Source organism: Amphibalanus amphitrite, unplaced genomic scaffold, assembly GCF_019059575.1.
Source record: "Amphibalanus amphitrite isolate SeventyFive unplaced genomic scaffold, NRLGWU_Aamphi_draft 000578F_arrow, whole genome shotgun sequence".
Taxonomy (NCBI): Eukaryota; Metazoa; Arthropoda; class Thecostraca; order Balanomorpha; family Balanidae; genus Amphibalanus; species Amphibalanus amphitrite.
The window spans coordinates 1-14,149 of NW_024882072.1; the positions used below are offsets into that span (position 1 = coordinate 1).

General features: G+C 50.2%; 1 protein-coding gene across 2 annotated transcripts; it reads left to right on the forward strand.

Moving 5' to 3' along the window:
* Positions 1 to 5,425: 5,425 nt before the first annotated feature.
* Positions 5,426 to 14,112, forward strand: LOC122394196 (alpha-tubulin N-acetyltransferase 1-like). 2 transcript variants are annotated; one of them, XM_043390917.1, is made up of 5 exons: positions 5,426 to 5,674; positions 7,549 to 7,696; positions 8,850 to 9,950; positions 10,124 to 10,205; positions 12,873 to 14,112. In XM_043390917.1, the coding sequence occupies exons 1-5, from the start codon at positions 5,444 to 5,446 to the stop codon at positions 12,973 to 12,975; spliced, it is 1,665 nt and encodes a 554-aa protein (XP_043246852.1). In that variant the 5' UTR covers positions 5,426 to 5,443; the 3' UTR covers positions 12,976 to 14,112. The 2 variants fall into 2 exon arrangements, with proteins under 2 accessions (XP_043246852.1, XP_043246853.1); XM_043390918.1 differs by lacking the exon at positions 8,850 to 9,950.
* Positions 14,113 to 14,149: the final 37 nt, after the last annotated feature.

Consider the following 14,149-nt stretch of genomic DNA (forward strand, 5'->3'; position numbering starts at 1 on the left):
CTCTCTCTCTCTCTCTCTCTCTCTCTCTCTCTCTCTCTCTCTCTCTCTCTCTCTCTCTCTCTCTCTCTCTCTCTCTCTCTCTCTCTCTCTCTCTCTCTCTCTCTCTCTCTCTCTCTCTCTCTCTCTCTCTCTCTCTCTCTCTCTCTCTCTCTCTCTCTCTCTCTCTCTCTCTCTCTCTCTCTCTCTCTCTCTCTCTCTCTCTCTCTCTCTCTCTCTCTCTCTCTCTCTCTCTCTCTCTCTCTCTCCTCTCTCTCTCTCTCTCTCTCTCTCTCTCTCTCTCTCTCTCCTCTCTCTCTCTCTCTCTCTCTCTCTCTCTCTCTCTCTCTCTCTCTCTCTCTCTCTCTCTCTCTCTCTCCTCTCTCTCTCTCTCTCTCTCTCTCTCTCTCTCTCTCTCTCTCTCTCTCTCTCTCTCTCTCTCTCTCTCTCTCTCTCTCTCTCTCTCTCTCTCTCTCTCTCTCTCTCTCTCTCTCTCTCTCTCTCTCTCTCTCTCTCTCTCTCTCTCTCTCTCTCTCTCTCTCTCTCTCTCTCTCTCTCTCTCTCTCTCCACTGTCGGATGCAGGGAACACATTACGGACATTCATAACTCACAGCGTCCGACTTTGACGATTTTGTTTCGTTTTCTTTGCAAAGGAAGCGAACTAAACCGCTTCTATGAGATAAAGATTGCGTAAGATTGCACAGTAATACATTTATAAGGAAGCAACATCCGGGAATTTTATGGGAATTTGCAAATCTTTTGCAGGTCTCCTGTTGCGTCTGATATCACCTTTCTGGATAAACGAGAGTCGCTCTCGCTTTCTATGTCGAAGGCTATACTTTGTTGGTTTTCTATATGCTTTGTTGGTTTTTCGTAGCGTTCAATTAGTCTTGCCACTTGCAATATAACCAAACTCAGGCATGTTCACCTGCAGGCACCGTGTCATGATGCTGAATCGTGTGATCAGCTCGTGTTTCGATTTGGAGGGGGACGTAGCTATTACGCCTGTTTTCATCAACAAATTAAATTTTTAAGCACCGTAAAGACGCTGTACGACGTTTCCAAACAGGAGCTCATAGACGAAAGCTCCTCCACCTCCTCCACTGAGCTCCCATTGACGACGATTATGACCTTGACACAGTCGAGACACCGAATTGATTCCGATGAAGCTGGCAGCTGCTTACTCTTTGAACTTCACAGCAGGTGCTGGTGATTCAACTGTGTGAGACGGTGGAGGCGGCTTTGTGCTTTGGTTTTTGCGCGCGAAATGAGGAAATTGGGAAGTAGGTGTTAGAAAATGTGGGCCTGCTCAGTCGTCCTAAACCAGATGAAAGTGAAATTAAACTCTTTATCTTTATGACTCGTGGAATGCCTTCAAGTGAGAGTAGTGGTGGTCACCTTGTACAGCACTTTTACTCGTCAATGGAAAGCGCGTGGCACCTATAACGCAAACTGTGCCATGACATATCCCCTTCTTATTCTGATGTACAACCGCCAGTGTGTTCTAAAGTCTAAACTCGATTCATGATCATGACAGGGATCCAATTCGTTCAGACTCCCGTCCAAATAGTCTAAAAGCGAACGGATTTACTGGTTAGCCAAGGGCAACATAAGTACGTACGCGGGAATCAGCAATATAGGTACTATACAATTTCACTGCTCTGGTAGGCCTGTAATCTGCATGGTCGCAAATAGGCAGGAAGAGTGGAGTTGCTTCGCACCCGGAGCTTATGCAAATGTATCATACTCGGTAGAAAGTTTTGTGATAAGACGGTCTACCTACCATCACTACCATGTAAAGAGAAACTAGAACTATGTATTAGGTAACATGCATTCTTTGTTGAATTGTTTCCGAGTGTATTTGTATTTGTATTTGTATTTACATTTAAGAGCGATCCACAATCAACATGCGTGGCGATTACTGCTCAGATTCTATCTATGCAAGTCAAGATAAATGGTTAAGAAAGACTGGTAAAGAGCATCTGCTTTGGTATAGAAAAGCACTTCTTGCATGGGTAAATAAATTGTGTTTCCTGGATACCAAGAACTAGCTGCTTTGGACACGTGCTACAGGCTTATACTATAGGGCATAGTGCCGATTCCTCTACTTAGACGTAATTATATTATCAGAAGTTTATATTAAAGTTCCATAACCACCTTTTTCTGATTGGAAATTGATTATAGGCTCGTGGAAGAGAAGTTAGAACATACATAGAATAAATGCATCGCGGCGATTCGTATTTGTTTAATGAAAAGTTACGATAGCCGTAATTTTTGACTACGTCAACGCCGAGTGGCAACTATAGTTGCCAGTCCAGAAATATATGTTAGAAATGTTTTTATTTTTCAATACAGCGTATGTGCATTTCTAGTGCATATAGAAACATAGGACATTTAGAAAAACCGCCGAAATTTGCCCACGGAATTATCGTCGTTAATGAGTTAATGTCCCATGTCAGGGCAAGCACCTCTTCGCAATGGCATAGTGTCTAGCTTCCTGTGGAAGAGTCAGGTCTTTGGGGTCATAGCCAGTGATTTCAAATGCCTCCTAGTTTTGCATATCACTACGCATGTTTCACATATCGTTTTTTGATCCGGTCTCGTGTCGGCTTTGGTTCTGGGTTTATTCTCCGCACGGGTTCTATGCCTCGGTTCTGGTTCCGGTTTCGTCTCGGGTTTCGGTTATAGAACCGTTCCTGATCCTGGTACTGGTGTGGGCCCTTTTCTTTACCGCCCATACCCCAGTCATGGTCTCAGTCCCGGTGAACGGTTCCGGTCTCACTCCTGTTACAGCATCGGTCCTAGCACAGTCACACTCCTGTTATGGTTTGACTTCTGTTAGTTCTGTTACGGCCTCGGTCCTAGCCCCTGGTCCCGGTATCGGTCTGGTTCCTGTTCCGGTCTCACTCCTGGTCCCAGTCGCGGTCCTGATCCTGGCCCCGGTGTCGGGTGACCGCCACTGTGTGACGCCCGTTCCACCATCGCCCCGTGGCCTTTCTCGTGCCGGGCCCAGTTCAGAGCACCGGTTCGCCTTGCGTCGACGGTCCGCACCAAACCGTGCACACTGCTGGCCGTCGCGGGCAGTCCGGGGCGACAAAAGGTTCAACAGAGCGCACCGACCCGTGAACGTGCCGTGGAAACGGGCCACCTCTGACGCGTAACCCGCGACGCTGGCGGTCCAGCGTGGGAAGTGCGGTCTTTTTGTTACCTAACGACTGCGCAGCGCAAACCGCTGACTTCGTGGAACTCCTGCTGTGAACAGCTTCCGCCATTCCGTTTGATGAGTTTGTAAAAATCCGCAGTAAATGCATGAGATAAGAGTCTGTATTCTACTCAGTTCAGTTTAGTAGATAACACATGCGTGATCAGTGATTACACATACCGCCGACCGGTCTGACCTCCAAAGTATATAGGACGTCAAGGTCGATCAGAGGATCGATATAGGAGCTGGTTGTGACCCCCCCCCCCCCCCCCCAGCGCGGCACCGACCGGTTTGGTAGCCCTGGACTGGAACAGATGCCACCATGGTCACTGGTCACTGGTCAACGACCACTGCGCATTGGTCACCGGTCACTGCTTGTTAGTCGCTGCTCATTGGTCACCGTTCACTGCTCATTAGTCACTGATCGCTGGTTATTGGTCACCGGTTACTGATCATTGGTCATCGGCCATCGGTCACTGCTCTTCGGTCATTGGTCATTAGCCACTGATGAAACTGGGTCAGTGTAGACTGGCAGGACGGCGGGCGCCCGACGCGTGCGTGAGGCGCCTCAGGCTATGGACGCTGGAATTGGTTGGTGCTGTTGCCTCATCGTCCAGAGATAAGAATCACTGGTAAACGAAAGCTGTCAGAAAGAGAACACAGACGTGACATATCATGACATCTGCACGCTGGTGTAAAGCTGCGGTGTTTTCTTATATTCTACGTGCCGTCATACAGGTAGTTTTACTTGTTCTGAGCGCTGTTTATATGTAGTTCGAAAGTTTTCTCTCGCAAGGAAATGGACACTGAACCACAAAAAGCGATAACATTTATTATAGGTGATCCACAAAACTCGGCAGTCAATTGCAAAAGTCCAACACCACTACCTTCTACCAGTTGTGATACACACGTCACTGTCAATGACGTAGAACGGTCGCTGATATGACTGACATGTGACTCACTCCGTCCTCGTGGAATCCACACCGTTCTGTCCTCATATGGTGTTACACCGGACAAGTGCCAACTGCCACGTACGGCACGTCCGATCTTGTGAACCTGCCGCTTCATCTCCAGCGGACTGCACGTCCTGCGAACACCGTCATCGGCGGGGGTGTGAGCGAGCGATGAGTAACGAGCCCTGTCGATTGAGGCTGCCCGGCGCGCGGCGATGGGCGCGCTCTGACCTTGCACTGAGGCGGCGGCCCGTGCAGGCTGGGCTGTCACGGCCGCCGTACCGTGCCGCCCTTCCATATACGTCCTCCCGTCCGTCCCTGGACGATAGTGGAGCGGGCCAGTCCCGACCGGCCCACTGATGGGCTGGGCGACAAGCGGATTCTGGTTGCACGTCTGAATTAGCGGGCGGCGGCGGCCGGATTCCCGGCCAACCAGTGTTGCACGCTGTACTGTGCCTGTGTCGAGCTGGCCGGCGAGGGATGTTAGAGTGGGCTGGCAGCCGTTCAAGGCAGCCGCTTCCGCGGCTAATTCAGTGAGATCCTCATTCTAAGCGCTCCGGTAACATGTGGTCCGATGATTCTAGACATCCGGCCGGATAGCTTTGTCTTTGGTGAAATCTGTTGGACACGAAAGGCCTGGAAGCTTAGCTCTAGCTCTTCCGTTTAGGTCAGCATGAATAGCTGGAAGAGGTGGATTAGTGTTCACGTGAGCAGTCAGACGTGCAGAACCGTGGGATTTACAGAAATACAGTATGGATTTTCAGGTCATCACACTGATTTATTCATGTATTCTGCCGAAATCAGACGTCTGCCTGCCTCGGAAACGCTTTCATCGCCGATTGAATTTCGTTTGATTGATTGATTCGTCCCACACAGCTCGTCGTTCTACTCGATTTTATTGTTTTGTGCCCATGGTTGTCCAACCATAAATATGCTATTAGTGTTGTTTACTTGCCTCCCTTTTTCCATTATTTTGTATAATTACACATCCCGGTGAAAATAGCACTGAGATGATTTCCTGAAACAATCTTCGGCAATTATCACACAATTACGAACGAATACATCGAACGGGTCGAAAGCTATTAAATTGATATTTGCCCCTGTGTTTTGTAAGAGCGTATTAGCCACTGCGCATCTTGTCTTCTCTAGTCTGTCTCTCTTTCATCCGTTATTTAGAGTGAGATGCCTCGGCGACCATGTCGTCCCTCATCTGTATCACCCTCTTCCCAGTCTCCCCCGCCCTCCCATCTTCCTTCCTGGCTGTCCGTGACCGTCCTCCCCTCTACTCAGGTTTGTGAAGGACGCGGACGTATGCAGGAGAAGGTCCCTCTGACCTTCTCCCTCCCCTCCCCTCTCGTCAGGTCGGTGGACGGCGCCGACATCTGCGTGGGTTTTCTGAAGGTGGGCCGGAAGCGTCTGTTCATCCTGGACTCGTCCGGTGGCCAGAACGAGGTGATGCCCGTCAGCGTTCTGGACTTTTACGTGCACGAGTCGCTGCAGAGGCACGGCTACGGACGACAGCTGTTCGACGCGATGCTGCAGGTGGGTCCGACAGGGTGGGGTGCGCCCCCCCCCCCCCGACTGTCACCCCTCCCCGGTCCCGGTCCCGGCCGGTGAGCTGAGCGGGCGCCGCCCATCAGTACAGTGGGCTCGCGGCCGACTGGATGGCTGGCCCACGCCTCTCATCCCTTCTCGAGAGAGCTGGGCCTCAAACTGCCTACTGATCTGATATTGTTATGTAAAAATACACTCAGTAAACGGAACAGCAAAGCTTGTGAGAACGATCTGATACGCGGGCTTCTGGTGAGGCTCAGATATTCCATCACTATCTGAGGGCTTACAATCACCGCGGAATGTGAAAGGTCGTTCCAGACATAGCTGCTGCAGATGCGACGCACTGTCCCAAGTGTTCAACCTATTTCATTGACAACCGACGGGCTTAGCTTTTACTTATCCGAATAAAGCTCACATCACAATGAATGGCCATGATGGAGCACAGCTAGTCGCCCTCAAGCTGATTTGAGTCTAAATGATAATTCTTTCTTGATAACATTTGATAAATAGAACCTACTTGCGCTTTTCATCATGACTTTGAACGTTAGGACCGTTTTGTTTAGTTGCATAAATATATCTATGTTGTCCAACTTGTTGTTCATTGTGACTTGTTCCAGTGCCTCTAATTTAACTTTCCTACTTCGTAGGGTTTCTCTGGACACGATTGCCTAGGTACGAGACGCCGTTGCCTCGTACCTTTTCGCATATGATAACGTTATTTTTGTGCATTCTGATTATTCTGGTTATCGTATTCATTGGATAAAGCATACAACATTCCTTTTTCTTTCATATTCGGCGTTTGTTTCCAGTCCAGTGGTTGGGGCTGCAGTTGTCCTTCCTTGAAGCACCCATTGCATGTTGCATTTCAAGCCCCGCATTGTACCGATACTTGCTAGCTGTATTTGATTCGTCTGTTTTGAATTTTGATTGAGCCATTTAAAACCTGTGGCTGTGTAAAATTATGAATACGCCCAACCGATTTTGAATATATTCTTAGCACATTTTTTATGTGTATCTCTTTTCTTATTGCACGCCACGCCGTGCTGCCAGCCGCTAACAGTGTTGCTGCAGCACGGTGCCTGACATAGCCATCACCATTGCTCTCTTCGCTCCGCACACTGTACCGTTGCACTGCCGTCATCGCACCAAGTGAAACAGAACGATCGGGCGTCTTTGTTCTACACTGTGGTCGCTTATATGATCACATTCGTGCAGTGTTTCTAGTATGTCCATTCCATCTGCAGTAACCATCTGCAGTTGCCGCTCGTTGTGTCTAACAGGCCACTCAGTCGGTATGCTGACTGTCTGGCTGTTGTGTCGCCCTCTGTATCACTTTCATTGTCGGACCATGCACTGCTGAGTGCGGTGACGGCTCCGTGCACCCCGCCCCGCCCCGCCCCGGTGGTATTCCATTGTTGTCGGCCGCCGCGGGTTGTACTTGGCTGCCGTCGTGTGACCGGCTCTCACACAGGTGACCGTCACATGCCCTTCACACCAGCCCGGCGCTCTGCCACCGCAGGCAGCCGCCGTGTTTATACACCGACGCGCTCCACCGAGTCGACGCTTTTGTCGAGTTCGAGACTACCCTTCTGTGTTGACGGGAGAATAACCCCATTAGCATCACTTTCCTAATCCTAGTCAAATGCCATTTCTCTTCCCAGTCACGGTTAGGTGTGTGCAATGTAATCGTATTGCCAGTGCCACCGTGCTCTCCTCGGTCCAAAGCAGACCTCGTTACTTTGTCACAGCCTCTTACACGCATCCCCATCTGCGCTTTCGGCCCCGCCGCGATCAGATTCACTGCATTTCCTTTTTGTCTCTAAATCTCTAAATTCACCCCATTTCGCCCCATTTTTTCGCAGACGGAGCGAGTGGAGCCGGTACATCTGGCCATTGACCGGCCCTCGGATAAGCTCACCTCGTTCCTGGCCAAACACTACGGACTGCGACAGCCCTGCCCGCAGATGAACAACTTTGTCGTCTACCCGGGATTCTTCTCAGACCGCGAAGGTGAGAGCGTGCGACTATGGGTGAATGGAATGCCGTGTGCGGTGTGGAGTTTCGTGTGGGTGCGATACTGAGCTATGCGCTCGCTAGGAATGTACTGACTGTTGAAGTACGATAGGTCAACTTGTTTTTGTTCAATGTTGAACTTCACGTGGCTGGGGAGAGCTAGGCCATTCTCCCTACCAGGCTGACTTAAAGGTAGTGTGCCAGCTTTCTTGGACCGTATGGAGTTAATGGCCGAGATAAGGAGAACCGGATTTTTAGAACTTATCCATACCTTCAAAACTCATGGAAACGTCTTAAATTCTTCAAATTTTGAGTACCCCAGTGCGAAATTCGCCCCGACGGGTTGTCGGTCGTACCCCAACCACATTTCACACCACTATGAACAATAAATGCACACACTGAAATCGCTATTACCGATATGTTCATCCAATCAAGTTTCGATAAACCCGTTCATCATCATCTCCTGCGGTTTCGAACACGCCTGTTAGGTGGCTTCTGATGCTCGTCGAGGTCGGAATTTCCAAATACGCGTGGTGCGTCGGGCCGCGCGCTCTGACATCGGCCAAGAAAAATGCGTCAGCTGATCATTGTCATTTCTGCCACTTGCGTGTGGTGAAATGGGGTCATAACTTATAAGACGGCTTTTTCATATCAATTATTTTACATAAAATCATATTTCAAACCATAAATAATGTTCGACAGCCAAATAAAAGAAACAATACCAATACGGGCTTACAGTTTAAGGCTCGACATTGTGTTGTCTACGATTAGACAGCTGATAACTCATTCCCGTACGTCGTATGGTCGTAACACTATAATGACCTTTGCTTATTGTCACAAGTGCGCCGCATTCGCGATTGTTGCCCGACGCCTGTTTGCAGGTGAGCCCACTACAGTTGTTATACATATCTAAAAACCGAAAAACTTTTAGGCGAAAAAGGCACTATTCCAGGCCCATTTTTGATTTTTTTTTTGCGATATTAGGTAAAAACAGAAGCTTCTTATCCTAGGAAAAATAAAATGGGAAATCTTTCAAAGGTGGCACACTACCTTTAAGGATACAATGCCAGTAGCTACCTATCCTACTCCGATGACTCCTAGTTCCGTTGACGTAGCAGCAGATATGTGACGCTGTGTACCAATCCTCCAGGTGACGCCCTGTTCAGTATCCGTGTGGCGCCTGTCTCCCCGGCCTGGTGGCCGGCGGCCGGCCGTCCCTCAGCCACCGACCCCACCGTGGAGCCCGTGTCGGCCTTTCACTCTCCCGGCCGTCACTCGTTCGGCCGCCGAGGCTGTCGTCGGCTGGTGACCTCCTGTGTCCCTCCGACTGACCGGCGACTGGCTGCGGCGGCCGCTCGGGGTCGGGGTGGATTACACCATCCTCCATCCTCCCCCTCCCGTCCCAATCCTCTCTCCTCACCCCTCTCCTCCTGGGGTTCTGGTCATCCTGGTATAGCCCAGCCGGTGATACCACAGGTCCCTGGGGTAGATACCACACCAGGGGAGGGGTCCTCACTGACTGAGACCGTAGCAGCTCCCCGGGTGGCGCGAAATGTGGTGCATCCTCTTCAGTGGCCGGTAAACGGGGAGAGGCCGGGTCTGGGTGCTGCGGAGGGTGCTAGGTCTGGGTCAAATCTGAACCAGTCTCCGGTGGTTTCGGTCTCTCAGAGGGATGGTGGGGTGGGAGGGGATCAGCGTCAGATAGAGCACACATCAGGGGATGTGCCTATAGGAGGGACAAAACCGTCCGGAAATGTTACCGAGATGGTCGGTGATCTGTCCGGATCGAGAGAAGTTAGCTCAGCGGGGAGATCTGCGAAAGCTACATCGGTCAACTCAGGAGGGTTTCTCCCCGCAATATCCCCGCAGAAATTCAACAACCCTCCCTCGGGTGGGCCATTTCCCTCTCTACCTTCATTAAAACATGGTGTTCCCTCCCACCCGGATGGATCTTCCATTGACCGCAGATCATCGACTGCATCCCCTCATCGTTCTAGTCCCGTCACCCACCTCGACAGCTGTCCCACTGGGAGGGGTTTCCCGCCTCCCCACCCGGCGGGCCGTCGATCCTTCCCTTACCTGTCCTCCTGCCAGTCGCCGGCTCCACCAGTCCGCGGCCAGCCGGCCTGCGGGCCGCCCCTGCCTCAATCTCGGGGCTCGCCCGTGCTGCCGAACTGTGGACCGCTGCCAGTGCCACCTACCGACGGTGGAGCGAACCAGACGCCCTATCCTTACCCCTGCCTCCTCTCCAGTGAGTGATCCTAGTAATCCAGCTGATTCCTTATTATGGCTTGGTTTTTAGACATCCATATAAAGGCTCCACATCAAATATCGCATTTCTGCGATCCGTCGTTCATTCTGTGTTGATTTGGGGAATATACACGGGCCCTAGCCGTCATAATGATAAAGCCTGCTCAATTGCAGAGGATGAGCTGTTCTATCCCAATAAGAGGCGATCACCGATGAAGAACGGGTATGAAGTCACTTCGATGGTCGGAGTCAACGGGTAAGTAATCGCAAGAAAAATGCTAGCGTCACAGTGGCCTTGTGTACTAGAGATGCCACAAATTTACAATTTCATTACCCGCCCCGCCCCGCAGCTACCCCTTGCCCAACCACAACTACCCGCAAGCTGATTTTGGCTGAGCAGAACCCGCAAAAAACCCGCAATTTTAAAAACCTGCTTTTGCAAGAAAAAAATACAGCTGTGTCAATGCTAGAGCTATATAAACCTTACTTGCTTCATTGCTGTGCAGAAAAAGGCAGCCAAACAAATAGTAAGGACTTGAAATTTCTATGCTAACTCCTCAGGAAGTGCACACTGGATAGTGGAAAATGAATACCTAATGCATCAATACATTTGAAATTCCTTTCTGAAAAGAGTTCAGTAAAATCTTTCTCTCACCTTACCCTTCAGCATTGGCTGAGGATCAAAATTTCACTCTAGCTCCCTCTCAATGTTAGGCTTCTAGAATGATATTGTTATCAAAATGAATGTTGATATAAAAAGATATGCGATTTCCAGTTAAAAATAAATAGTGACACGTTGAATAATGAGTATCCAGTCGATCTACACATAAAACAAATCATGCAAAATCCCAGCAAAACCAACTAACCACCAATGAACCACGCGTTTCTGGAAACATGCGTACAATTCAGATTTAATCACCTGTTAAAAAAGAGACAGCAAATACTAAATTAAATGTAATAATTTTAAAGATGGTCTTGGTAATGCTCTCCGGCTGGTCATCTCTCGGCATACAAATGACAAGTAAAAAGACAAAAGAAATAAATGCGACCAGCTACGTGGTTTTGTAACATGTATAACTGCTATTTTGAGGTATTCAAAAACCAAAACAGAAAAATTGATTGTAAAATTATTTTTGCGTCATCAATGTCAGCTTTCCTTCGCCTCAAAGACCAAAATTGACGCAGTCAAATGCCAATCCTTGTCAGAATGTCGGAACTGCGCCAGTTTTGTATTGCGTTATGTTTGGGCCAAGATACCTATAAGAAACGTTTGGGCCGCATGCCAGTCAATATTTTGATTTTTTGTAAGGGTAATTGGTGTTATTTTCGTAATATAGGGTGGGACAGAACATAGAGTAGGATAGGTAATTAATGAATTTGCATTGCATCAAATTTTGTTTAGCTGATAGCTCTTTTTTATGCCGACCAGACGCAAATAAAGTAACATGTGGCATTTGCTCTGATTTTCAACATCTCATTTAAGTCTGGGTTCTTCCATAATGTATATCTAGTGCACACTGCACATAGACTTCAGTTCAGCTTCCTATAAGTTTGCTTTCAGGTTCTTTTATGTTTTATGGAATGCTTTCATCAGCATTTACGCTTTGTAGTTTGTTGCTTGTACCCTGGTTTGGTCATTGCTAGACTGTGGATGCTATTGCTGGTTGTTTTCAGTTTTGCATTTGAAATGTGCTACCTTGATATATTTTTATATTTGGTTCTGTTTTTAAAGTTGTTTTGATGAATATTGTATTGTTAACCTGAGCAAATGCACTTGACATTGTTTTGCATCTAAAAAAATAAATTTATAGGTTCTTAAGTCTGACCGCCAAATACCCGCCACACGACAAGTTTTGCTTCTCGAACCCGCCAAAAACCCTGCGGGTTTTCAAAACCCGCAGAAAGCGGGTTCGCGGGTTCAAAAGTGGCATCTCTATTGTGTACCGACTCATCACGTACCGACTACCGAGTAGATACTTTTTCCAAGGTTAATAATGATGCTTCTCCGGTTCTCATTGTTTGCCGTGCTGGCAACAGCTCACGTTTGGGTTGTGTTTAATTGTAAAGTTTGCATTGTGCTTCCGAGCTTTTGGATTTTATGTGCTCTCATTTAACAGTTCATGCATCGCGTTATTATATATCTGACCGTTTGTTCCGTTCTATGTAAATTCCCGCAGTGTCTTGTCGGCCTGGACTTTTGTCAGAGGCTGCTACCGTCACCGTGCCGTATCTGCTGGGCCCAGGTGTTGCAGTCTCCTCCCTGACCCTCACCGCTCGCCCCCAGATCGCCCTCGTTCGGCCGCCACAGCCACGGCTGTTGTTCTGTGTATAATGTACCCAGGTGGCGCTGTCTCTCCTCTCTGACCCTCACCCCTCGCCCCCAGGTCGCCCTCGTTCAGTCACCACAGCCACGGCTGTTGTTAACGTACCCAGGTGGCGCTGTCCCCCTCACTGACCCTCACCGCTCGCCCCCAGGTCGCCCTCGTTCAGTCGCCACAGCCACGGCTGTTGTTAACGTACCCAGGTGGCGCTGTCTCCATTTGACCCTCACCGCTCGCCCCCAGGTCGCCCTCGTTCAGTCGCCACAGCCACGGCTGTTGTTAACGTACCCAGGTGGCGCTGTCCCCCTCACTGACCCTCACCGCTCGCCCCCAGGTCGCCCTCGTTCAGTCGCCACAGCCACGGCTGTTGTTAACGTACCCAGGTGGCGCTGTCTCCCTCTAACCCTCACCGCTCGCCCCCAGGTCGCCCTCGTTCAGTCGCCACAGCCACGGCTGTTGTTAACGTACCCAGGTGGCGCTGTCTCCCTCTGACCCTCACCGCTCGCCCCCAGGTCGCCCTCGTTCAGTCGCCACAGCCACGGCTGTTGTTAACGTACCCAGGTGGCGCTGTCCGCTCCCTAACCCTCACCCCTCGCCCCCAGGTCGCCCTCGTTCAGTCGCCACAGCCACAGCTCGGCGGCGAGTCCGTGCCGGCCGGCCAGTCGTGAGGTCCGTAACCTGCACGATCACCACCAGCTCTGGTAGCTGAGAGTCAGTGATCGGACGGACGGAAGATCGACGGGCGTCGGACGCGGCGGAGATGAGGAACCGCCGTCGGACGTACGACGTTCAGTAAGAGCAACACGAACACAGTCGCGTGGGAGAGATGTGGTAGGTTGTCCGCGTGTTCACAGGGCAGGGCAGGTATCACTGTATTTTATATTGCCTCATGTATAGACATGCCCTGTGCTGCAGACGGGTGGTAGCTAAAACCGGCAGCTTTATATGGGAACAAGCACATCAGTCGCTACCGCGAGGCCAGGTAGAGTGGTGTCTGCACGCCGTGCTCTGCCTGCCTCCCCCCCCCCTCCCCCCCCCCCCCTAAGACACCGCGTCAGGCACAAACAATCCGTCCCAATCGCTCCTCGCCCGCTGGCCGGAAAGCAGCTACTGAAGATTCGTAAGCCGTGCGCCTCGTCAGGAAGACAGACTGATGGAAACTGGAGATTATTATATATCCGTCTACTTAATGTTATAATGGCTGTTAGAGAGTTAACTTACTGGTCTAGTGTAGGCCGCTGCGAGCAATTGGTCCGCTGGACGGAGCCGGGCCGAACCGGACCGGACCAGCGGTGGCGTATTCCGCGCTCTGCCGGCCGCCCTGCCGGCCACCCACCAGTATTAACCGCTGACGAGCGGCGCCGGAGCGGGCACCGTCACTGCCACCGCTGTCGCCTCCGCCGTCCACTGCTGTCCGTTGTGCAATCGTCATGTGCCTGTATTAACCTCCCCGGCTCGGTACAGCCGTGCCGGGCGCTCACTGACACCAAAGACGGCGTGCGCTGCGCCGCGACTCGTCACTGACCCACGTGCAATCTCTGTAACCCACTCACGCTAGTCCTCTGCTCCCCGCTGAGTTACTCATTTACTTGTGTCCCGTTGTGTCGTGCTTTCTCTGAATACTCACCCTAATCATGGTTTCGGGACGGGCTACGCACGTTTTGGCAGCTAACGTCTCAGATTAACATATTTATGTACTCACTCGTTTTATATTTTGCAATGCATAGAGGTGTATGAGCCGTCGTGTAACTTGTCTTAGATAAGTGCACTTAGCTGGTGGGTCCAGTGAAATGGAAGCGTTTGCTGTCTTTAAAGTCAATAAATGGAAGTTTAAAGTTTAAACCATTCGTTTTTAATTACAATTCGTTCGACAAAATCG

Coding starts and splice junctions, on each gene's coding strand:
- LOC122394196 (XM_043390917.1), top strand. CDS start 5,444: ATGCAGGAGAAGGTCCCTCTGACCTTCTCCCTCCCCTCCCCTCTCGTC. Junction 7,697..8,849: donor ATTCTTCTCAGACCGCGAAG/GTGAGAGCGTGC, acceptor CCAATCCTCCAG/GTGACGCCCTGTTCAGTATC. Junction 9,951..10,123: donor TTACCCCTGCCTCCTCTCCA/GTGAGTGATCCT, acceptor GCTCAATTGCAG/AGGATGAGCTGTTCTATCCC.